General features: G+C 46.1%; 1 protein-coding gene across 4 annotated transcripts in view; it reads right to left on the bottom strand.

The window, feature by feature from the left end:
• Positions 1 to 26,742, bottom strand: part of VPS13C (vacuolar protein sorting 13 homolog C) — a 492,503-nt gene that overhangs the window by 169,035 nt on the left and 296,726 nt on the right. For all 4 annotated transcript variants that reach the window (XM_075345525.1, XM_075345526.1, XM_075345527.1 and 1 more), the window contains 6 exons: positions 25,132 to 25,294; positions 20,828 to 20,941; positions 19,947 to 20,050; positions 15,985 to 16,152; positions 14,454 to 14,758; positions 14,202 to 14,349 (listed from right to left, as the gene is read on the bottom strand). In XM_075345525.1, the coding sequence (XP_075201640.1) occupies positions 14,202 to 14,349; positions 14,454 to 14,758; positions 15,985 to 16,152; positions 19,947 to 20,050; positions 20,828 to 20,941; positions 25,132 to 25,294 (1,002 nt within the window). The remainder of the gene's footprint in view (positions 1 to 14,201; positions 14,350 to 14,453; positions 14,759 to 15,984; positions 16,153 to 19,946; positions 20,051 to 20,827; positions 20,942 to 25,131; positions 25,295 to 26,742) is intronic.

Raw genomic sequence — 26,742 nt, 5'->3', positions numbered from 1 at the left:
TGAGCATTTTGCATTGTCGCAAAAACGTGCAAAATTGCTAAATCGGTGACATGCCCCACTATTCCCAACTATCGTTGCTGCTGCAGGTACGATGTTGTTCGTCGTTCCTGCGGCAGCACACATCGCTATGTGTGACACCGCAGGAACCTGCGTCCACCGGAAAAGGAGGAAGGAAGGAGGTGGGCGGGATGTTACGTCCCGCTCATCTCCGGCCCTCCGCTTCTACTGGGCACCCGCTTAGTGACGTCGCTGTGACGCCGAACGAACCGTCCCCTTAGAAAGGAGACGGTTCGCCGGTCACAGCGACGTCGCTAGGCAGGTAGTGTGACGAGTCCGCGCGATATTGTGCGCCACGGGCAGCGATTTGCTCGTGTCGCACAACTGATGGGGGCGGGTAAGCACGTTAGCGATATCGGTAACGATATTGCAGCGTGTAAAGCGGCCTTAAGGCTAGAACCATAATAGCCTATTTTTCAGTTTGCTCATTAACAGCAATCATGTCTCAATAATTATGGGAACTGCAAATATGCAAATAATATTTTAGAATTGATAAAATTAACATTTATAAAACAATCCTATTGGCTACTGCCCATAATTATATATTAGCATCTACAGTAGAGTGAGTACACCCCTCAAATTTAAAAAAATATATTTTATTATATCTTTTCAAGAGACAACACCAAAGATATGACACTTTCATACAATGTAAGGCTGAGCTCATATGTCCAGTAACCATACGTTAGAATGGATTCTGCAGAGATTGTGAACTAACTGATGTCTGGCAGATGTGTTTTAACATGGGAGTGTATAGAGCATGGATCTATTAACGGACTGCTAATTAATCATCTATTATTCTTCCATTTGTAATGGATCTGTTCTCCAATAACTCCAATGTTAAAAAAAAACGGATCCAGCAGACATCATTTTGATAACTGATCTCTGCAGGTTCTGTTCTAATAAATGATTACAGGATATGTGAACTCAGTCTAAAGTAGTTAGTGTACAGCTAGTACATTAGTGTACATTTGGTGTGCCCTCTATATAACTCAGCACACAGTTATTAATGTCTAAGCTGTTGGCAACAAAAGTGAGTACATCCCCAATAGAAAATGGCCAAATTCTGTGAAATTAGCCATTTTCTCTCCCCGGTGTCACATGAATCATTAGTGTTACGAGGCTTCTGGTGTGAATGGGGAGTAGGTGTGTTAAATTTTGTTATCGCTCACACACTCTCTCATGTTGGTCACTGGGAGTTCAACATGGCACTTCATGGGAAAGAATTCTCTGAGGATCTGAAAAAAAGAATTTTGCTCTACATGCTCTACATGAAGTTGGCCTAGGGTATAAGAAGATTGCTAATACCTTGAAATGGAGCTGCAGCATGGAGGCCAAGATCATACAGCAATTTAACAACAAGACAGGTTCCACTCAGAAGAGGTCTCGGCATGGTCGACCAAAGAAGAGGAGTACATGTGCTGAGCATCATATACAGATTTTCTCAAAAAAAAAAAAAAAAAAAAAGGACATACGAGTGCTCCTTGTATATGCTTCTGAGGTTAAAGGGTGGTGGGTCAGCCTGTCAGTGCTCAGGCGATATGTCGTATACTGTAACAAATTGGTCTGTATGGCTGTCATCCCAGAAGGAAGCCTCTTCTTAAGATGATGCTCAAGAAAGCCCACAAACAGTTCCAGTAATCTGTATTCTGAAGGCTGCTTTACACGGTACGACCGATTGTGCAATTTCACAATCGATCGTACCTGCCCCCGTCCTTTTTGAGTCACGGGCAAATCGCTGCCCGTGTCGCACAAAGTCGGTAACCCCCCCGTCACACGTACTTACGTCTCGTGCGACCACGCTGTGGGCGGCGAACGTCCACTTCCTGGAGTGGGAGGGACGTTCGGCGTCACAGCGACGTCACACGGCCGCCGGTCAATGGAAGCAGAGGGGCGGAGCTGAGCAGGACGTAAACATCCCGCCCACCTCCTTCCTTCACATAGCCGGCGGCGGGCGCGTGACGCAGGGGAGCTGCTGTTCATCGTTCCCAGGGTGTCACACGGAGCGGCGTGTGCTACCATGGAAACGATGAACAACTAAATTAAACGATATTATGGAACCTAGCGACCAGTACACGACTCACGATTTGTGAGCGATACTGCGTCGCTAGGAGGTGTCACACAGGCCGGCATCGCCAGCGATGCCGGATGTGCGTCACAAAAACCGTGACCCCGACGATCTATCGCACGATATATTGTCTGGTGTAAAGCACCCTTTAGTCTGCAAACTATGTCCTGTGGTCTGATGATATAGTAAAGTGAAAAAGCAGCATACTAAACACTATTATGAGGAAATATTGGTAAAGCATAACCGCTATGGGAATATTAAAACACTGAAAAATACATTGGTCTAACTGAAAAACATGAAAAGAAGGGAATTTTGTTTACTTACCGTAAATTCCTTTTCTTCTAGCTCTAATTGGGAGACCCAGACAATTGGATGTATAGGCTATGCCTCCGGAGGCCGCACAAAGTATTACACTCAAAAGTGTTAAGCCCCTCCCCTTCTGCCTATACACCCCCCGTGCTCCCACGGGCTCCTCAGTTTTGGTGCAAAAGCAAGAAGGAGGAAAAAGAATTATAAACTGGTTAAAAGTAACTTCAATCCGAAGGAATATCGGAGAACTGAAACCATTCAACATGAACAACATGTGTACACAAAAAAACAGGGGCGGGCGCTGGGTCTCCCAATTAGAGCTAGAAGAAAAGGAATTTACGGTAAGTAAAGAAAATTCCCTTCTTCTTTGTCGCTCTATTGCGAGACCCAGACAATTGGGACGTCCAAAAGCAGTCCCTGGGTGGGTAAAATAATACCTCATAATAGAGCCGTATAACGGCCTCTTCCTACAGGTGGGCAACCGCCGCCTGAAGGACTCGTCTACCTAGGCTGGCATCCGCCAAAGCATAGGTATGCACCTGATAGTGCTTCGTGAAAGTGTACAGGCTCGACCAGGTAGCCGCCTGACACACCTACTGAGCCGTAGCCTGGTGCCTCAAAGCCCAGGACGCGCCCACGGCTCTGGTAGAATGGGCCTTCAGCCCTGAGGGAACCGGAAGCCCAGCAGAACGGTAGGCTTCGATAATTGGCTCCTTGATCCACCGAGCCAGGGTTGATTTGGAAGCCTGTGACCCTTTACGCTGGCCAGCGACAAGGACAAAGAGTGCATCCGAGCGGCGCAGGGGCGCCGTACGAGAAATGTAGAGTCTGAGTGCTCTCACCCAATCTAACAAGTGCCAATCCTTTTCACATTGGTGAACTGGATGAGGATAAAAAGAAGGTAAGGAGATATCCTGATTAAGATGAAAGGAGGATACCACCTTAGGGAGAAAATCCGGAACCGGACGTAGAACCACCTTGTCCTGGTGAAACACCAGGAAAGGGGCTTTGCACGACAATGCTGCTAGCTCAGACACTCTCCGAAGAGAAGTGACTGCTACTAGAAAAACCACTTTCTGCGAAAGTCGTGAGAGGGAAATATCTCTCATTTCGAATGGTGGTTTCTGAAGAACCATCAGAACCCTGTTGAGATCCCAGGGTTCTAACGGCCGCTTGTAAGGAGGAACGATGTGACAAACCCCCTGCAGGAACGTGCGTACCTGTGTAAGCCTGGCTAGGCGCTTCTGGAAAAAACACAGAGAGCGCTGAGACTTGTCCCTTAAGGGAGCCGAGCGACAAACCCTTTTCCAGTCCAGATTGAAGGAAGGACAGAAAAGTGGTCAAGTCAAAAGGCCAGGGAGAAAAACCCTGAGCAGAGCACCACGACAGGAAAATTTTCCACGTCCTGTGGTAGATCTTGGCGGACGTTGGTTTCCTAGCCTGTCTCATAGTGGCAATGACGTCTTGAGATAACCCTGAAGACGCTAGGGTCCAGGACTCAATAGCCACACAGTCAGGTTGAGGGCCGCAGAATTCAGATGGAAAAAAAAAACAAAAACGGCCCTCGAGATAGCAAGTCTGTTCGGTCTGGTAGTGTCCACGGTTGGCCGACCGTGAGATGCCACAGATCCGGGTACCACGACCTCCTTGGCCAGCCTGGAGCGACGAGGATGGCGCGGCGGCAGTTGGTCCTGATCTTGCGTAACACTCTGGGCAACAGTGCCAGCGGAGGAAACACATAAGGGAGCTGAAACTGCGACCATCCTGAACTAAGGCGTCTGCCGCCAGAGCTCTGGGATCTTGAGACCGTGCCATGAACACTGGTACCTTGTTGTTGTGCCGGGACGCCATGAGGTCGACGTCCGGCACCCCCCAGCAGCAACGGATCTCCTGAAACACGTCCGTGTGAAGGGACCATTCCCCTGCGTCCATGCCCTGGCAACTGAGATAATCTGCTTCCCAGTTTTCCACGCCTGGGATGTGAACTGCGGATATGGTGGATGCCGTGGCTTCCACCCACATCAAAATCCGCCGGACTTCCTGGAAGGCTTGCCGGCTGCGTGTGCCGCCTTGGTGGTTGATGTATGCCACCGCTGTGGAATTGTCCGACTGAATTCGGATCTGCTTGCCCTCCAGCCACTGCTGGAACGCTTTCTGGGCAAGATACACTGCCCGTATTTCCAGAACGTTGATCTGAAGCGAGGACTCTTGCTGGGTCCACGTACCCTGAGCCCTGTGGTGGGGAAAAAACCGCTCCCCACCCTGACAGACTCGCGTCCGTCGTGACTACTTCCCAGGATGTGGGTAGGAAGGATTTCCCCTTTGATAACGAAGTGGGAAGAAGCCACCACCGAAGGGAAGCTTTGGTCGCCTGAGAGAGGGAGACGGTCCTGTCGAGGGACGACGGCTTCCTGTCCCATTTGCGTAGGATATCCCATTGAAGGGGACGCAGGTGAAACTGCGCGAAAGGGACTGCCTCCATTGCTGCCACCATCTTCCCCAGGAAGTGCATGAGGCGCCTCAAGGGGTGTGACTGGCCTTGAAGGAGAGATTGTACCCCTTTCTGTAGTGCCTACTGCTTGAACAGCGTAAGCTTCACTATCGCTGAGAGGGTATGAAACTCCATGCCAAGATATGTCAGCGATTGGGCCGGTGTCATATTTGACTTTGGAAAATTGATGATCCACCCGACACCCTGGAGAGTCTCCAGGGAAGCGTCGAGGATGCGTTGGCATGCCTCTTGAGAGGGTGCCTTGATCAGCATCCAAGTACGGGATCACCGAGTGACCCTGCGAGTGTAGGAGCGCTACTACAGTAGCCATAACCTTGGTAAAAACCCGTGGGGCTGTTGCCAGGCCGAACGGCAGTGCCACGAATTGCAGGTGTTCGTTTCCTATGGCGAAGCGCAAGAAGCGCTGGGCTCTGGAGCAATCGGTACGTGGAGATAAGCATCTTTGATATCGATCGATGCAAGGAAATCTCCTTGGGACATTGAGGCGATGACGGAGCGGAGGGATTTCATCCTGAACCGTCTGGTTTTACATGTTTGTTGAGCAGTTTCAGGTCCAGGACCGGGCGGAAAGACCCGTCCTCCTTTGGGACCACAAACAAGATGGAGTAAAAACCGTGGCTCAGTTGCTGAAGAGGAACCGGGATCACCACTCCTTCTGCCTTCAGAGTGCACAGCGCCTGCAGAAGAGCCTCGGCTCGCTAGGGAGGCGGGAATGACCTGAAGAATCGAGTCGGGGGACGAGAGGTGAACTCAATCTTGTAACCGTGAGACAGAATGTCTCTCACCCAGCGGTCTTTTATTTGTGGCAGCCAGGTGTCGCAAAAGCGGGAGAGCCTGCCACCGACCGAGGATGCTACTAGAGGAGGTCGAAGTCATGAGGAAGCCGCTTTGTTAGCGGCGCCTCCGGTGGCCTTTTAAGGACGTGACTTAGACCGCCATGCCTGAGAGTTCCTTTGTTCTTTCTGAGACCTTTTGGACGAGGAGAATTGGGACCTGCCCCGCCCTGAAAGGACCGAAACCTCGACTGCCCTCTCCTCTGTTGGGGTATGTCCTGTTTGGACTGGGGTAAGGATGTATCCTTTCCCTTGGATTGTGTGATGATTTCATCCAGACGCTCGCCAAACAGCCTGTCGCCAGAAATTGGCAAACTGGTTAAGCGCTTTTTTGGAAGCAGAATCTGCCTTCCATTCCCGTAGCCACAAGGCCCTGCGGAGTACCACCGAATTGGCGGCCGCGACCGCCGTACGGCTCGCAGAGTCCAGGACAGCAATAATAGCGTAAGACGCAATTGCCGAGGTCTGGGTGGTAATGGGTGCCACTTGTGGCGCGGCCGTGCATGTGGCTGCTTCAATTTGCGCTTGACCTGCTGAGATAGCTTGTAGCGCCCATACGGCTGCGAATGCTGGGGCAAAAGAAGCGCCAGGGAACAATGATTCAACAGAGTCCCTTTGCTGAGATACCGGCCTGGACTGCAAGGCTTCTAGTATCTTAGTCATAGTCTCAGAGTTTTGCAAACTCCGTCCCCATCACTAGGACAGTGTCAACAGGTGGCTCCCCCTGGGCCCCTCTTAGCAGAGGCCCTGGCTTAAGAAGTGTCACAGGGGCCGAACATTGCACACAATGAGGGTCAATGGAACCTGCCGGCAGCTGGGTCGTACAAGCGACGCAGGCAGCATAATAAGCCTGTGCTTTGGCACCCCTGCCTTTTGTGGGCGCCATGCTATTGTTTTCCCTGAGTAACACACTAGGGTATATAGCCAGAATGAACTGTGCTCATACAGTGTAAAATATATACTATAAACAAATAATGTATCAATACACTACAGCACCATGGGGCTAGCACCACAGGTGCTGCTTACCATCCGCCTAAAGCGATTATGAGGCCACCAGAGACCGTGTCTGGGTCTCCCAGGGTTAATCCCTCTCTGCAGCGTCGGAGGAGCTGACAGGAATGGCTGCGGCGTCCTGACGAGAGGAGGGAGCCGTGGGCGTGGCCGAGGTGCTCACACTGTGCACAGTGAGGGGGGTGGAGTATGGAAATCATACTCCAGCCCTCAGTGCTGCTCGATCCGTGCAGCGTCCCGCCCTTCCCCTGCCTGTCAGGGCTGAGGGCGGGAGAAAGGGAAACTAGGCCGCAAGCAAGCCGGGGACTCGAGTATACGCGTGGCCGCCGTAAAAGCGCGGCCGACGCCGAAGTCCCCGGCGAACTACAAGTCCCAGCCGCGCCGCAGTTTCCCATGGCAGCGGCGGTTAGCGCGGTAGCCCCTACATATAAACACACTCAGCGACGCTGAGTGTGTAATGGCACAGTTTAACCCGGTCAGCGCCGCGGTCCCCGGTGCACTAGCACACCCAGCAAAGCTGAGGTGTTGCCGTGCGCGGTCCCCACAGGGATACAGAGTACCTTCACGTAGCAGGGCCATGTCCCTGAACTGTACCCGGCTCCTATCCAGCAGGCTCCACAGGAGTTGTGGATGAAGCACGGTCTCAGTGCCTGGAGACCGATAGGATCCCACTTCACCCAGAGCCCTGAGGGGGATGGGGAAGGAAAGCAGCATGTGGGCTCCAGCCTCTGTACCCGCAATGGATACCTCAACCTTAACACCGCCGACAAGAGTGGGGTGAGAAGGGAGCATGCTGGGGGCCCTATATGGGCCCACTTTTCTTCCAACCGACATAGTCAGCAGCTGCTGCTGACTAATCTGTGGAGCTGTGCTCTGCGTGTCTGACCTCCTTCGCACAAAGCAAAAAACTGAGGAGCCCGTGGGAGCACGGGGGGTGTATAGGCAGAAGGGGAGGGGCTTAACACTTTTACGTGTAATACTTTGTGCGGCCTCCGGAGGCATAGCCTATACACCCAATTGTCTGGGTCTCCCAATAGAGCGACAAAGAAATGAAAATTCCATAACTGCTAAGGATATTTGAAATAGAAAAGATATTTAGCAAATGTATTGATCAATGCAATTGTGCCTGAACTCCATGACAAGGTAATGTCTTATTAGTCGGGAACTTAACCATAAATGCCTCTCTATGTGCGACTAAAAATCTGCAGTTCTCAGTAGATAGGCTCCTGGCTAGTTCACACACATGGGTGTTCCAGACAGTCATTTCTCATTAGTATTCAGTTATTTCTGTCTGAGAACCCCGCCTCTCTGTAATGCTCTGTTCACCACTCTATAAAGAGAGGAGCCTATCTGCTCAGACCTGCAGATTTTTTAGTCGCACATAGAGAGGCATTTACGGTTAGGTTCTCGACTAATAAGAGATTACCTTGTCATGGAATTCGGGCACAATTTCATTTGATCAATACATTTGCTAAATATCTTCTCTTTCAAATATCCTTAGCAGTTATGCAATTTTCATTTTTCATGTTTTCCATTTTTCCAGTTAGCCAATTGTATTTTTCATTGTTCTAATATTCCTATAGAGGTTATGTTTTACCAATATTTCTTTATAATATAGTGTTTAGTGTGCAGTTTGTTTTTTTTTCCAAACATTTTTTATTGATTTTTTTAATTTTGTAAAAACATAAAATAGGTATGATTACATAAGAAAGACATTCATCTGACAGAATGTGGCATAGAAAGGGGTAATACCCCAGCTTGAAATTCCAAACTGTAATACAAAACATTAAACCCCTGTGTCGTCCTTAAATGTTTCCATTTTTAATAGCATGCCTTAATCCTTCCTTATCGTCTCATCTCCCCCTCCGCCCAGAGCCCCATCTTAGGTAATCCGTAATCTGCCCAAAGTATCCTGAATTTCGTTCAAAAGGTACCACTCCGAGTGTATAAAAGATGTCATCAGGTTATTTATTTCTCCCTGTGTGAATTGGCTTTCAATAAAATTTTGCCACCTCCCAAAGAACTTAGCCGTCATCCTATCTTTGTCCCTTTCCGCTTCTAATTTCTCCAACCTCAAAAGGTTGTGTAATTCGTCGATAACCTTCTTTGTAGATGGGACCTCCATTTGTATCCAGTGTCTTAAGATGCACCGTTTAGCTATCATGGCTATGTCATGTATTATTGCAAATTAACTCTTGTCCTGCATGTTTGGTCCCCCTTCAACTACTCCCTCAAACGAGTGGAAAATCCACATCATTAACTCTAGTTTGCAAGATATTCCCCATGTTGACTGGGAAAATATTCTGACTTGGTTCCAGAACCTCTGGATTTCCTTGCATTCCCATAACCCAAGTAGCATATCAGTTTTCTCGTTTTGACATTTAGGGCACCGTGTATCCCTTCCCGGTATGTTAAAGCCCATAATAGCTAAATTGAGTGTCTCTCTATCCCTCGTAGGTGACGCGTTTCTGCACTTGAACCCATCCTTTCAGTATATTGCCTACCACTTCTCGTCCTTTCAGTTGTTTTCCCCATGCTGTTAGGGTACGACTATCTTCCTGAGATATAAGCACACCCCTAAATGTTCAGTAAATTTGAGACACATTTAAATTTGCTACATCGCATTCCAGAAGCTCATCAATCGGACTTTTGTTCAATTTTCTTCTAATCTTGCCAAGATCTCTGATTACTCCGTACTTCAATTGTTCATACTGGATAATATGTGAGCTATTGAGGTCATATTTATCAAGCACTTTCCGACCTGTCATCCACTGTATCTTCCACATTCATAACATCCTTCATTCTCTTGATGCCCTTTTTCTTTCCATCTAATAAATAACTTATTGTCTCGTCATTGAGGGAAGTTTGGGAATGCCCAGGGATTTCGATACTTAGACACTTTCCATGAAAGACCCTGTGACGGGAGTGTACAAGAGAGCAAAGGATGGACGAGGCCGAGGAACGATCCAACAGGTTTATTAACAGGAATACAGGAACAGCACACGATTAGTCCACATAAAACAGATTCGGGGGCCCTTCCCGACAATCCTCGGACCGGATAACAAAGCAATCGTCCTTACAGTAGTCCAAAGAGTTCCACACAATCCCACGGGCCGCCACACAGGCCTAGCTCCGTCCGTGTCCACAGCCACCCAGGCTGGGGCTCCTGCTCTCTTCAAGTTTCAGCTCACTCTGAAGTTACGAAAAGGGAAATGCATTGTCTGTGCTCCTTGACCAGCCCACCATGTTTGTTCAGGGGGTAGGGGTCACACATCCTATCATCAATGGCTTGGTCCATCACAGGGCTCCGATATGTCTGCCAGCCACAGTAGATGAAGGGATCCCCTGCTGTGCAGCACAATGACTATTCCTTCACTGGCCAATGCAATTACAGACTGGATACACAACTCTGGATAGAAGAGGACAGGCTATTTACATAATCACATTAGATGCCAAGACTACAATTGTATGAGAGAGACACATTGAGACCAGTAGCTCCCCCAAGAAAATACATGAATTACAACTAATACAACCAGGGAAATACACATATCATGACATAGTATCACAGCATATACAGTGAGAGGGTAAATTACATCTTCACAATCCCTCCCCCTCCCAACTTGTGTACGTACTAGGGACCTCTACAGGTCACTGGTTAAGTATACACAGGCAGAGCGTTACTTACATGTGGCTTCATGCAGCCACGAATTGGCATCGTAGCTCTCCCACATCATTGCCCAGGAGAACAGCTGCAGGCAGACCACCCATCACCCCAACCACACATCGCCTGACCCCAAAACCAAAGTTCAGATCCACAGTGGCTGTGGGAATAATCCTCCATTGTCCACCAGCCAGTTCAATAACAATCCCAGGTCCTCTATGGATTGCCTCAGGCCGAACCACTCGGGGATCAGCCAGTGTGAGGAAAGCACCCGAGTCACAAAATCCAACAAGTCTCTGTCCATCCAGCACAACCTCCTGCAAGTGCTTACCTCGATGAGCAGAAGTCGTCATAACTGCGGGTCGCACCCCGTAAACTCCTGGTGGTGCAACATGGGGGGCTGAGTCACTAGGCCAGTCCTCACATAACGGTGCCACATCTTCCTCCATGGCACTGGGCTGTAAATAATTAACAATCCGATTGGGTGCAGGATCAGTCCTTATTTGAACAGCTGGGCAGGAGACTTGCCGATGCCCTGGCTGTCCACATTGATAGCATCTGAGCTGGGTCTCCCTCCATCCAAGGCGTCCTCTTGGGAAAGGGGTAGGGGAACTTGGAGGCCGGCTCCCACCTGAAGGTGCTGTAGGGGTTTGAGGATGATTCCTCCATGGCCTGGCTGGGCATGAGGCCTGCAAATGCCCGGGATGCCTACAAACATAACACCTGCGCTCTGTTACTTCCTCTCCCCGGCGTATTCCAGAAAGTGCAGTAGAAGCAACTGGAGGCACATTAACACGGGTATCAACATGTGGTGGCTTAGAGGAACGGGGAACAATGGGGACAGAATAACTGGGGGCATCCGGTGTTGTGGAGCTGTTAGGCGTCTCTCCATCCTCCAACAGAACCCTCCACTGAGGCTTGATGGTGAGCACCTCATCAGCGAGAGCAGCAGCTTCCTCCACTGTCGCTGGTTTTCTCTCACGCACCCATTCCCGGATCTCAGCGGGGCACTGGGCAAAGAATTGTTCTTTTAGGATGACCTGCAGGAAGGTCTCCCAAGATAAGGCCTCCTCTGCCTCCAGCCAGCGATTACATATTTGTTTGAGTCTATGAGCATATATCTTAAAAGACACTTCCCCATCACAGGCTAAAGCACGGAACCGAGTCCTGTAAGTGTCTGGGGTCACAGCATAATGTTCTAGAATAGTCTGTTTAATATCCGCATACTCACAGTTCCACCGAGGGTCCATAGCTCTATAGGCTTCAGCAGCTCCCCCCTCTAGGAGCCCAACCAGATGCCGGACACGCTCCCTGTCCGGGACTTCCATTAAATCGACACTGATGCTCAAAGTCCTGGAAGAAGCCCTCAATGTCGCCTGCAGCCTCATTAAACGGCTTAAAGTCTTTGCGGGACACCCTGGGAAGTTCCCTCATGATGGGTGCTGGGGTTACAGTCTGTCTGGAACCTCTCGCGGCTTCCACAGCGAGCTCCTTATCCAGCAGTGCCATCTCCTCCTTGTACCACACAACCCATTGACTTTTTTGGGTATTCACCTCCGGCTTCAGTCTTTGCTCCCCTTGCTGTGGAAATTGTTCCTCGGTGCCATCTTGCAGGCAAGCGTGTTCCAATGCCTCAATTAGTTGCTCCTTAGAAGGTCCTTTGTAGCCGACACCTAATTCACGGGCCTTTGTTTGTAGACTCGCCACAGTCCAGTTCCTGTATCCTGAGGTTCTGGTTTCAGACGTCGATTGGCTGTTGTCCTCCATTTCTTCTGCTCTGATCCCGCCGCTGCCAACCAGTTTGTGACGGGAGTGTACAAGAGAGCAAAGGATGGACGAGGCCGAGGAACGATCCAACAGGTTTATTAACAGGAATACAGGAACAGCACACGATTAGTCCACATAAAACAGATTCGGGGGCCCTTCCCGACAATCCTCGGACCGGATAACAAAGCAATCGTCCTTACAGTAGTCCAAAGAGTTCCACACAATCCCACGGGCCGCCACACAGGCCTAGCTCCGTCCGTGTCCACAGCCACCCAGGCTGGGGCTCCTGCTCTCTTCAAGTTTCAGCTCAATCTGAAGTTACAAAAAGGGAAATGCATTGTCTGTGCTCCTTGACCAGCCCACCATGTTTGTTCAGGGGGTAGGGGTCACACATCCTATCATCAATGGCTTGGTCCATCACAGGGCTCCGATATGTCTGCCAGCCACAGTAGATTAAGGGATCCCCTGCTGTGCAGCACAATGACTATTCCTTCACTGGCCAATGCAATTACAGACTGGATACACAACTCTGGATAGAAGAGGACAGCCTATTTACATAATCACATTAGATGCCAAGACTACAATTGTATGAGAGAGACACATTGAGACCAGTAGCTCCCCCAAGAAAATACATGAATTACAACTAATACAACCAGGGAAATATACATATCATGACATAGTATCACAGCATATACAGTGAGAGGGTAAATTACATCTTCACAGACCCACTTTCCTTCTTATCAATTACCAGGTTAGCATGGTATCTTGGAATATAATGGAGTTTCTTATGTGCCCTTCAGCCCTAGACAATGGGGAATGGATAATGAACGTCAGATCCCATGGTGATGCATACTTGTTTTCCATACCATGATCTGAGTGCCTACTTGTTCCTCTCATCCAATCACGTGTCTCATAATACACACAAGGTTGTACCCCCGAACGTCTGGGACACTAAGTTCTCCCTCCTCCACTGACTTCATCAGCATACGCAACTTTATTCTGAATTTCCTTCCCCTCCATACAAAATCCGCATAAGCTGAGTTAAGTCTATTAACATCTTTTAGTTTTAGCAGCAGCGGGATCATCTGAAAGGGGTACAGCAGCCTAGGAAAGCTTATCCTTTATATCAGGTGGCATCTTGCCAGTAGTGGTAGAGCTACGTAGACCTTTCCATCCCTTTAATTGAGCTATAATTTTCCTGATTAGCAGGCCATAGTTCAATTTGTAAATTGTTCCCTCTGTTCTTCCTATATGTACTCCCAAGTATTTGATTGATGTTTGTGCTATAGGTATCCCATCTAGACAACCATCACTTGAATTTCTCCCTGTTGTTCCGTGATACCCCTTTAAGAACAGGATCTCACACTTCTTTTTGTTTAACTTAAAGCCTGAAAACAATCCAAATTTTTCAATCAAGGTAAGAGTCTGTGGCAAATCCACGCTAGGGTTCCCCATATACAGTACAACGTCATCAGCAAAAAGCGCTGCCTTTATTTCTGATCCCCCTATAGTGTGCAGCTTTTTCACTTTACTATAGTTATGTGTTTTTTAAGCTAGGACCTAGTTCACACACATTGGTGTTCTAGACCGTATTTTCTCATTAGTCTGTGGTCTGATGGGACCTAGATAAAATTATTTGGGTCAGATGGTGTCAAGTGTGTGTGTGACAGCAACCAGGTGAGGAGTACAAAGACAAGTGTGTCTTGCCTATAGTCAAGCTTGGTGGTGGGAGTGTCATAGTTTGGGGTTGCGCGGAGCTACAGACCATTGGAGGGAACCATGAATGTCAACATGTACTGTGACATGCAGAAGTAGAGCATGATTCCCTGTTGAGTTATTTATTGTTTTTCTTTTTTGGTTTATTGCAAATTGCAGAAAATTTGGAGACTTTGCTTATAAACCGAATTAGTGACGAGGATTAAATAATTTTCATTGCAAGAATATATTCACACAACACATATTGGAATAAAATGAGCACTACTATACCTGCATGGGCTTCAAGTCACCATCAATCTGCATGGCTGGCATCTGAGAATACCAAGATGACGACAGGTTTCTCTGTACAGAAACTAGAAGATTAACAGGCTCCAATAGCTCCAGTTCTGGTTGGGGAGATCCTTTTTGAATGATTGTCCTGAAATAAAGGATTTAATTTAACATTTTTAGTAATCTCTTTAGTTGTAAAGTATGTATCAATGGAAAAAATATAAGGGATATGGACAGATAGGGCATGCAGACCTCGATAACTTCAGCTCTGTAAGATGAATATCCATCTTATCGATCACTGGAGGAAGAGGTGAATTGACTTCAGGAACTAAAGAAAACTTGTTCTGGACTCTTATCAGGCCTAAATCGGCAATAATAACATTGGTAGAGATAGAAGACTGAGGTATGTAGATAACAGGAGCTTTGAGATTTATGTCCATAGAGAGACGGAAGGATTTCTGTGCAAGGTCTTTCATACTATATGCCCCTTTTTCTGCAGCCTGAGCAGTGGCGGAGGATATTGATTCTTTGGCTGTTTGGAATGTGTTCATAAAATTCTATAAAAAAAACAAACAAAACCAAAACAAAATTAACAAGAACAATCATTAGCCGAACAGAACAATTACTCCATTAAAGCTAGCCATAATGAAGCTGGGTCACTACACATGGGTTATAAAATACCAGCTATGGTACCATAATTCTAAAAATACAATTATAACATTCAAACAATTATTATTAGTGTTAAGGTGAACTCTTAACCAGAGATCACTAGTTGCCTACTGCCTGGCCGAATTGATATGGGCCAAGTGCATGCATAAAAGAATTCATACCAGACACAGTCGGATATGAAGTCTCTTCTTGGTCACAGTAGAAAATGGCACCAAAACAGACTGAGGAGACTCATGCGTCCTCTGATATAGGCTAGGGGCGTACACAAGTTCAGATATGCCCATTTAGTGGGACAGTTCATGGGCTAGCGAATGGGGAGATCCGTGTTGCTGTTGATGGGCAGGTCTGACTCCAGTGGATGAAACCATGATGATGGGAGGGACGTCATTTAGTGGATCCATGCTGATGGTTTGGTCTGTGATGTCTTCTAGCTTGACCAGGGGTCTTCCCTTATATGGTGGTCTTCTTTCATCTGGACATTCCTTGCATTCCAAGCAAGGTGTGGATAACAGGAAATGGCGGCCATCTTTATATCTGTGTCATGTGTACGATCTGAAACCTGAATTATGTAAGGCAAATCGACATATTTCCCACAATCCCTTGTCAAGAGGTTAATTAAGTATTTCATTTTATGGCTCTCCTCAACATTAGTATTGGTATAACATATGTACATAGCATTCACAAAGATTTATATCGAAATTCCTATGGCTCAAAATAACAATGGCATGATGCCCAATTGACTCTTCCTGGCACTGGTCATATATCCCACTATGTGCCATATAGGGGAAAACTGAACCATAGGTAGGCATCTTGAAATTATTTTCCACCATATAATACAGATCAACAAAACAAATGGGTAACAGCACCTATTGGAGCAGGTCACCGACATTCAGTACAGTTCTCTCTAATGAGATGATCAGTAGCACCAGGCACATTGCCATGCCAGGTACTTCATTGAAGGGGGCTATGGCATTACAGCGACTGCACCTACATACTTACCTGGGGAGCTTTCAGTGGTGAATAGGTCACTAGTAGAATATCCCAATAAACCCATTTAAACTACACTACATTCAACTACAACATGGCACAGAAGTAATCGCAAAACATCACTCACCAAGAGAGACATAAGAAATTTATGAAGATACACAATGTGGATACAGCCTACTCTGAGCGAAATTTCACCGTCTACAGCAGACATATTTGTGTATGAAGCACCTTCTGTTGCATCTGGATAAAGTGTCATCTGCAAATTGAAGACTTCTTCCCCCAAAATGTAGACTGCCTAAATGAATACAAAAGAAAATTAAGGTAAAGCAATATACAAATAAATTCCTATTATTTCTAGCTAATGTATACTTGTATCATAGAAGTAATTTTATTTTAAAAGAATTCAAGGGGTTGTCTACGCATAGGTCAAACTTCTGCAGTCACTATGTGACTGGAGAAGGCCGAATCATGACAGGATGTCGTGTGCACACTGTCATGATTCTCTAGTATTACCAATGTGAGCAAGCGGCCATGTGACCGTACGTATATGATTCGCATACTTGAGATCACAAGCTGACTATACGTGTTCGGCTTCTGTCAACAGAAGTGAATTAAGAAAATACGGACCTACCTAGCTGGCATGTGACCGCAAACATGCAACTCACGTACATGTAGTAACATGACCGTCTGCTTGCACCAGGAGTACCAGGGAATCTCGATTTATGTGCATTGGACGCCATTGCGACCTGGCAGTCTACAGTCACAGAGATATTGCAGACCTGTGTATCAAACGTGAACAACTTATTTAAGAAGGCTACTATCTGCATTCTTTCATTTAACTTGTTTTTAAATTTTCCTAACTGAGGTTGTACAGATCGTGGTAAACTTCTGACATCACACGCACACGCTGCTCATTTTTTCCTTGCAGATTTGAAGCATTTTCGAATCTGCAGCATGTCAATTCTTTCCCCCAGTCAAAAGAATGGGGAAAAAAAGCTTAAAAACGTAAGCAAAAACATGGGTATTTTACACAGGGTTTTTGCTACCAACACTTCAATATTTGCAGTTATCTACTGCAAGTATTGAATGTGTGCACATACCCTAAAGGCCGCTTTACACACTGCGATATCGGTACCGATATCGCCAGCGTGCGTACCCGCCCCCATCGGTTGTGCGACACAGGCAAATCGCTGCCCATGTTGCACAACATCGCCCGGACCCGTCACACGGACTTACCTTCCCTGCGACGTCGCTGTGACCGGCGAACCGCCTCCTTTCTAGGGGGCGGTTCGCTCAGCGTCACAGCGACGTCACAGCAGTGTCACTGAACCGCCGCCCAATAGAAGCGGAGGGGCGGAGATGAGCGGGACGCAACATCCCGCCCACCTCCTTCCTTCCACATTGTGGCCGGGACGCAGGTAAGGTGAGGTCCCTTGTTCCTGCGGTGTCACACAGAGCGATGTGTGCTGCCGCAGGAACGAGGAACAACTTCGTTACTGTTGCAGTAACGATATTTGAGAATGGACACCCATGTCACCGATGAGCGATTTTGCACGTTTTTGTGACAATGCAAAATCGCTCATAGGTGTCACACGCAACGGCATCGCTAAAGCGACCGGATGTGCGTCACAAATTCCGTGACCCCAACGAGATCACTTGTCGTAGCAATGTCGTAGCGTGTAAAGCCCGCTTAAGGCTATGTTCACACTATAAAAATTATTTTTCTTAAGAAATTTCTTCAGAGTGAAGGATTAGCGCACATGTGTTAAAAAACGCACCAATAACGCAACAAAAACGCATGTGTTTTTGGTGCGTTTTTTGGAGGTTGGTCCCTGCGTTTTTTTAATGCTTTAACAGCAATAAATAATATAGATAATAGATAGATGATAGATAGATGGATAGATAGAAAGATGGATAGATGAATTTAAAAAAATTAAAAAAAAACAAAAAACAAAAACACAACATGGGGTCCCCCATATCTTTTGAAGCCAACTAGGGTAAAGCAGACGGCTGCAGCCTTCAGACCACAGCTGACAGCTTTACCTTGGCTGGTAATCCAAAGCAGAGGGCACCTCACGCTGTTATTTTACATTAAATAAATAATTTAAAACAAAAAACGTGGGGCCCCCCCCAAATCAGATCACCAGCCAAGGTAAAGCGGACAGCTGTGGTCTGGTATTCTCAGACTAGGGAGGTCCACCGTTATTGGACACTGCCCAGCCTAAACATAGCAGGCCACAGCTGCCGCAGAAGTGGCACATCCATTAGACGTGCCAATCCTGGCGCTTTGCCATAACTCATCCCATTGCCCTGGTGCGGTAGCAAACGGGGTAATAAATGGGGTTGATAACAGATGTGTAATGTCACCTGGCATCAGGCCCAGGGGTTAGTGATGTCACGCGTCTATCAGATACCTGACATCATGAACCCAGTCAGTAAGAAATAAAAAAATAGACAACAAAAAAGTTTTATTTGAAAAAACACTCCCCAAAACATTCCCTTTTTCATCATTTTATTGAAAAGAACACTCAAATCCGTGTCCGGCGTAATCCAATAAGGGGGTCCCACGAAGATCCATACCATAGTCACTGTCCCAGTCAATGAAGAACAGAATGTTCCCCATTGGCTGGGAGAGTAGTGCAGTGACCTGAGCTAACATCAATAGGTCAGCCCAGGTCACTGCAGGGGATGACGAGCGCTGCTGTCAGGAGGTTAGATGAGATCATTACCTGCTGTGACGCTCTCCTGCTCTCCTGACGTCCGTGCTGTCACTGCCTTCTATGCCCGCCGCGTTCTCAGCGATACGCGGGAGCCCATGACTTCACCGCTAGTGACAGTCTCGGGCCGCACGGGAGACGTGACGTGAGAACGCGGCGGGCAATGGAAGGCAGTGACAGCGCTGACGTCAGGAGTGCAGGAGATCATCACAACAGGTAATGATCTCATCTAACCGCCTAGCAGCAGTCATCCCCACGGCTGCCCGCACTGCAGTGTCAGAAGCTGCTGATACTGCAGTGCGAGGAGCCACCGGGCTGACAAGGAGCGGGAGACAGACTGCACGGACACCCGACAAAGGTCACACGGAAGAGCTTCTGTGCGGCGTCCAGGGATTGAGTGTGATCTGTGTGGTTACTCTTTTCTTCCTGTCATTATGACATCAAAGCAGTGATGAACATTATGTCCCGAAAAACGTGAAATAACGTGGGAATGACGCAGGAAAACGCAATGAAACGCACAGAATTTGCTACCTGCGTTATTCCCTGCGTGATTTCATGATTACATTACAGTCAATGGAGTGAATAACGCAGTTAGCTGCAGAAAAGAAGTGACATGCACATTCTTTTTCTTAAGAAAATCTACTGAAAGAATTTTCTACAGAAAAAAACGCAGTGTGCGCACAGCAATTTTTTTTTTGCCATAGGTTTGGCTGGGGAATGTCTGCAGAAAGGTTACAAGAATGCCTCAAGAAATTTCTGCAGCAAAAACGCACCAAAAACAGGGGTAAAAAAAAAAAAAACACAGTGTGTGAACATAGCCTAAGGCTATGTGCCCACGCTACAGGATTTATCGCGGATTTGACGCGGATTTTGACGCGGATTTAGCGCGGATTTGCCGAAAATCTGCAGCACAGCTACTCCCCAGCCATTTCAATGGCATTATGGAAATGCTGTGCCCATGCTGCGGATTTTTCCGCTGCGGATTTTGCCGCGGATTTTGATGCGGAACAAACTGCAGCATGTCAATTGTTTGGTGCAGTTTTGGTGCGGATTTTCTGTTTTGAATGGGGGAAAAAAAAAAAATGAAATCCGCATCAAAATCCGCGGCAAATCCGCGGTAAATCCGCGGTAAATCCGCGGCAAATCCGCGGGTGCGGATTTGCCGCGAAAGTTGCGGATTTTCAGGCAAAAAAATCCGCAGGGACCTTTTACTGTGGACACATAGCCTTATAGTGAAAGCCTCTTGAGCAAAGCCTCTTCAGCAATTTACCTTTACATTTTTGGATGCTAGTAACATAATTGAAGCATTGTCTTGTTATTTTTACAGTGGACTTTTACAAAGGTTTACAATACACACAAATATATCCTTTACCTTTTGATGAATGGTTTTAGGGTCTACATTAATGACAACAATATCACGTAGACGAGCAAATAGATCTTTTTTGTGGGCCTGTACAATAAATGAGGCAACCATACCTAAATGCAAAAATGAAACATAATGAGCAAATCCTAAGGCAATTTTCACATCATATTATACTTTTTTGTTCAGTCGCTTTGACAGGACTTGAGGCTCAATTCACGCAAATTGGGATTAGGGCACATACGCTGACAAGACCTTTACAGTAATGATGCAAAGACACAGTGTTCTGTTGCACATCTTTTTCAGCCATATATCCCTAAATGATAATGGCAGCAAGAAGTAGCCTATTACATCTTGCAGCCAACCTACAAAAGGAGTATACAGGTGAAAATGACGTACACCAAACTCTATGACTCCATGTGCATCCTTACTGTCAATGGCCCTGTCAGTGTGTACACAGCTATGGGGCATTATGGGGAGGGCTGCATGGCAATGCAAAATGACGTTCGCCCACCATGCTTCACCAGTGTGGGAATTGGTGAACGGCATTTTTTTTTTCCCTTCGTGAAACACGAATCGCATTCCAAATGTTCAAGTTTGCTTAAACCGCAGATTTCAGTAAATTCAACTTAAACTCGACTCTCCAAATATCAACCTACTCATCTACATTTACTTCATTACATAACCAATTAACCTACTATTGTGGCTGTATGATTAACAAATGTCTACCATAATCCAAGCTACATCATCACACTTACCTATTATAGCCAGTGAGAATTTCTCTATGAATCCATGTGAATTAAGTCTATCAGCCCATTTTCTGGTCTCCCCACGTTTTACGCAATGTAAATAACAGCTAAACCTTCTCCTTCAAACTGATGTGACAGACGTACCTTGGATTTTAATATCAGCAATGTTGCAAGACTCATCACAAACAAAGATATTAAAGGCATTTAAAGTAGCGGAAAGCTTCAAGTCAATGATGTCCTGTTCATGAGCACGTGAAACTGTTGTAAAGGGTAAAAAAATAAATCTTCTTTCCAAAAGGCATAAAAACATGTACAAAACACACAATGTTTTAACGCACATCTAAGCAACAAGCAATAAAGACTAAGTAAATAGAAGGAGATAGGAAATTATGATTTTAGTTGTTTCTTGTGCTTTATTGTTTCCATTCTGAGAAGGTTCACAACTCAAAAAGAAAAAGATATATCCAGACAAAGATGAGGCAGCACATTTAGTTAGTAAAAAAAAGCAACAAACTAACAAAATAAAAAAAGAAAAACAAAAAACCCCCAGAAAACATGCTGTATTCAATCATACAAGCTAGATTTGAACGCTCTCTCCATGGGGCCTCTTTCAAGCTTTTAATTACAGGGAACCAACCACCATGATCTTGCTATATAAAGTAAAGGCAGTGCCTAGGATGCTGAATTCAAGCATACCTTTTGTTGAAACATCGGATGTTTGATTGCTGAAATATCTGTATCAAAGTCCCAGAAAAGTACTGAAACTTTCATTGACGTGTGTAGCGGGGGTGGGCCTTTGTGGGTCGGGTCCTCGCTGTAATGTCCTCCTCTTGCGTCCTCTAAGACTTGCCCCTTTTCTTTATTTAAATTTCACGTTACGCCGACATTACTATTTTGGTGGCGCTTGCGCATTACCACAGTAATGAGGTCTTCATTAAAAAGGCGCCGGAGTCCACGAATGTGCGAAACGTGATCTCCGCTGCCATTTTATAGAAGACACTGTGAAGAAGACTATGAGCGGCAGGGGCGCGTGCACAGATGTAAAAAAATAAACATCAATGCTGCTCATAGTCTTCTCTACAGTCTTTTCAATAAAATGGTGCTGGAGGTCACGGTTAGAGATGAGCGAAGCTGATGTTCGGGTTCGAATACAAACTGAAAAACAAACCAGAGTTCAGGTTCGAGCAAGTTAAAAGTGCAAACCACTCAAGTGAGCAGTATTGTGCTTGGGTATGATTGATGCTCAACCCTGTGCGAGCCGCTTGCAGTGTATGACCGGCTCGCACTTAGGGTAAAATCAGCGTGATCAGATGCAGTGTGCATAAAAAAATAAAATAAAAATAAATAATATTGCAAAACCCCGTCCACATTCCACCGGAAGTGTTCTGCTTATGGCTGGCTGCATGTGGGTGGAGACACGAAATGCCCAATTACTAACTTCCATTGAGGTTCGGGTCAAACCAATGTTACAAACTGAACCTTATCAAAGCTTTGACTGTGCCCTCTGAAATCCTCAAGAATAAACTTTTCTTTATTTCTTCATTTTAAAAAAAGTGTGCAAAAGTGGAATAAAAAATATAGCGCACCCTAACATGTTTCAGACCTCACAGGGTCCTTAGTCATAGGCCTAGTTTGAGCCTATAGGGCGCTTTACACGCTACGATTTATCTGCCGATATGTCGTCGGGGTCACAGTTTTCGTGACGCACTTCCGTTATCGTTAGCGACGTCGTTGCGTGTGACACCTGCGTGTGACTCCGAACGATTGCAAATAGGGTGAAAATCGTTGATCGTTGACACGTCGTTCAGTTTCAAAATATTGTTCGTCGTTTGGAACGCAGCAGACATATTGCTACGTTTGACACCCTGCCAACGACGAACAACATCCACACGACCGCCTTCATCAAACAATATATCGCTGAACGATGTAGCGTCGTTTGTGAGATGTGTACGCGTGACCGCTACAAAACAACCTAAGAACGATCTCGGCAAATCGTAACAACGATCTAGGCGTGTCACATCGCTAACGAAATCGCTAGCGATATCGTTGTGTATAAAGCAGCCTTATGACTAAGGACCCTGTGAGGTCTGAAACATGTAAGGGTACGCTATGTTTTTTATTCCACTTTTGCACTCTCTTTTTTTTTAAAATTAAGAAATAAAGAAAAGTTTTTTATTCTTGAGAATTTTGGTGCTGGCTGTTTTTCCTTTTTTCTTGCCATTGTCTGGATGTGATCTCCGTTTTCAGACCACGCTTCAGTGGAGCTGTGGACAAACTAAGGGGTAGACTGAATTGAATTTTTTTCACTCAGTGCCCTCCGAAACGAACTTCCAAAGGTTCACTCATGTCTAATCATGGTAAGCGCAGACTCTGGTGCCATTTTCATGAAAACATCAACACTGTATCACTGTGCACACGCTATCAACAGCAGCAATGATGGCGCAGCACAAAATTTAAATAAAGAAAAGCGGGCACACCATAGAGGATGCAGGAGGAGGACTTTACAGCGAGAAACGGCCCCATAAAGTCTTGCCGCCGATGCACACGTCACACAAAGTGCAGTGTATTTCTGGAACATTGATTACAGATATTTCAGCAATCAAGTATCTGATCTTTCAACAAAAAGAATCCAATCTTCAACAAATGTATGCTTGGATTCAGCATTTTAGTGCCAATATGACATTGCCTTTACTTTACATAGCAAAATCCTGTTGGATAGATCCCTTTAAGCTTCGGTCACAGCAGTTAGACACAGATGATGGCTATTTAATTTAGCCGGCATCAAAACACCTACAGATAGAGCTCAGCTCATGAGCACTCACCAGACACTGGCACCCCAGCAATGATGTATCTTTACTTCATTCTGCGTTAAAGAGGACTTTTCCCCAGTTTTAGCATGTTCAACATGCCACATCATGGAATAGTGGCTACTCAGCTGAGTGAAATGTAGTTATTTTAACTTTCACATCTCCATTGCGGAGATATCAGCTAGTAAAGGTTATAATTTATGTATGATTTATGTATTGTATAAAATCTTTAATAAAAACATTTTGGTTTAAAAAAAAAAAAAAAGGTTATAATTTATATTAGTATGTATTTTTCATAGATGAGGCATTATCAATACCACCATTTATGTACATTAGTATGTATGACCTCCATTCCTTTCTATTGCTTTTTTTCCTCTGCTCATTGACCATTTTGGACTCTTCAATTTTCATCTTCTCTGAGTATCCATGTGCTGCTACCTGCTAAAGAATGGTCAATCTCATGCAGGGGAAGGCGTTCATGCCCCCAGAAAAACTGAGAAGAAAAATTATAAAAACCAAAACAAAGCAAAACCACAAAAATAAAAAAAAAAAGTGTTCAATACACATCTGCAGCCACTAGTCTAAAGCTGGTGTCACACATAACGACGACGACAACGACGTCGCTGCTACGTCACCATTTTCTGTGACGTTGCAGCGACGTCCCGTCGCTGTCGCTGTGTGTGACATCCAGCAACGACCTGGCCCCTGCTGTGAGGTCGCCGGTCGTTGTTGAATGTCCAGCTTCATTTTTTGGTCGTCACTCTCCCGCTGTGACACACACATCGCTGTGTGTGACAGCGAGAGAGCGACGAAATGAAGCGATCAGGAGCCGGCACTGGCAGCTGCGGTAAGCTGTAACCAGCGTAAACATCGGGTAACCAAGGGAAGACCTTTCCCTGGTTACCCGATGTTTACGCTGGTTACCAGCCTCCGCTCTTGCTGCCAGCGCCGGCTCCTGCACTGTGACATGTGGCTGCAGTATGCATCGGGTAATTAACCCGATGCATACTGTAGCAAGGAGAGCAAGGAGCCAGCGCTAAGCAGTGCGCGCGGCTCCCTGCTCTCTGCACTGTGACATGTAGCTGCAGCACACATCGGGTTAATTAACCCGATGTGTGCTGCAGGAGAGCAAGGAGCCAGCGCTAAGCGCGGCTCCCTGCTCTCTGAACTGTGACATGTAGCTGCAGCACACATCGGGTTAATTAACCCGATGTGTGCTGCAGGAGAGCAAGGAGCCAGCGCTAAGCGCGGCTCCCTGCTCTCTGAACTGTGACATGTAGCTGCAGCACACATCGGGTTAATTAACCCGATGTGTGCTGCAGGAGAGCAAGGAGCCAGCGCTAAGCGCGGCTCCCTGCTCTCTGAACATGTAGCACAGCGACCTTATGATCGCTGCTTCTGCTGTGTTTGACAGCTAAGCAGCGATCATAACAGCGACTTACAAGGTCGCTGTTACGTCACCGAAAATGGTGACGTAACAGCGACGTCGTTGTCGCTGTCGTTTAGTGTGACACCAGCTTAAGATGTGGTCAGTTTAACATGCTCATACTCTTTTGAAGTCCTCCCTAAAGGGTTACCAGTACAAGTAAGACGAGTTAAAGGATTTTATGACTGCATTTTATTTGATTCATTAGTACTTACTACTGCCTGGTTTGGTGACCACATTTTTCTCTCCATCAAGTTTTGATTCTTTAGCTCTCTCTGGCACTTTGACGTCAGAGGATGGGACAGCGGCAGACAGAAAATTCATTAAAGACAGCAATGCTTGTGTGTGGAGGATCAAGTCAAGTGATGTCATGGAAAACTTGTAAAGGAAAACAATGTATGATTTTTATTTTAATGGCCAACAGGTGACACTACTATATAAAGAAAAATAAAATATACTACAAGATTGATTTAATCTGTCCCCTTACAAAAAATATACTGGCTATGCCGAATCAACTCAAAGAATAGTTTTACATGATCTCAAATATGTGATCTCTTAAAGCTTTTTTCCCCTCATTTTATACTTTCATTGTTAATGGTAAGTCACAAGGAATGGATTTTACTTAAAAAGCCAAGTTCTAGGTATCCAATTGATTTGATTAGTACTAATAGCTGCACAGTGTTAATAGCTAAACTGTAATATTGTTTTAGTCTCTTTTTATTAGATTTTGTTTTAATAATTACTTTAACTTTAATGACCTAGAGTAATAACTGTAACATTATCTTATCTGCTGTCGTCATTTTCCCAGATAAATTTTGGGCTCAAAGCCCACTTCTTCACTTTTTTAATTTAGAAATCTATCATGCTAATTGAGACCAGAACAGAGAGACATCTCCCATAAATGTACATGGTTTCATGCGTGTAAAGCCTGCTTTACACGTTGCAACTTCGCATACGATATCGTATACGATTTGCAACGCCCCCCTCGTATGTGCAGCACGTTCAATTTGTTGAACGTACCGCACAAACGATTAACCCCCGTCACACATACTTACCTTCCATACAACCTCGATGTGGGCGGCGAACGTCCACTTCCTGGAGTGGGAGGGACGTTTGGCGTCACATCGACGTCACGCGGCAGCCGGCCAATAGAAGCGGAGGGGTGGAGCTGAGTGGGACGTAAACATCCCGCCCACCTCCTTCCTTCCGCATTGTGGGCCGGGAGCCGCAGGAGGCAGGTGAGATCTGTTCATCGTTCACGGGGTGTCACACACTGCGATGTGCGATACCACGGGTACGATGAACAATCTGACGTTCAATTCGTCAGGAATGAACGACGTGCATGCGATGAACGGTATTTCGTTCAATCGCAATTGCACGTCGCTGTCACACGCTGCAACATACCTTACGATGCCGGATGTGCGTTACTTACGACGTGACCCCGCCGACACATCGTAAGATATCTTGTAGCGTGTAAAGCGGGCTTTAGGACAATAAATTGTATCATCAGTGACACCTCTAGGCAGACAGGATAATATGATTTGGATAGAAGGGGACATCGCACAGGAAAATGACTAATTATGTTACATGGCATGTTAGATCTGATAAATTAGGAATCATACACATGAATGACTTCTAAAAAGCCTGAACAAGAAAAACAAAGACTTCCTGCGACTCTATACTATAGAACCTAGGAATGTTCTATTCCTTCATATTGAGCCTCTGTTTGGCAGCATATTACTGAGGTATTCTTCTCCAGATGCAATAAAATTAAGTAATTTTCTGGTACATTTGTACATTCTTATAGTAGAGCCCCATAGCCTTAC

The sequence above is a fragment of the Anomaloglossus baeobatrachus genome, chromosome 4 (assembly GCF_048569485.1).
Source record: "Anomaloglossus baeobatrachus isolate aAnoBae1 chromosome 4, aAnoBae1.hap1, whole genome shotgun sequence".
NCBI classification, from domain to species: Eukaryota; Metazoa; Chordata; class Amphibia; order Anura; family Aromobatidae; genus Anomaloglossus; species Anomaloglossus baeobatrachus.
The sequence above is the reverse complement of the archived record's forward strand: the minus strand, read 5'-3'. Positions and strand labels throughout refer to the sequence as shown.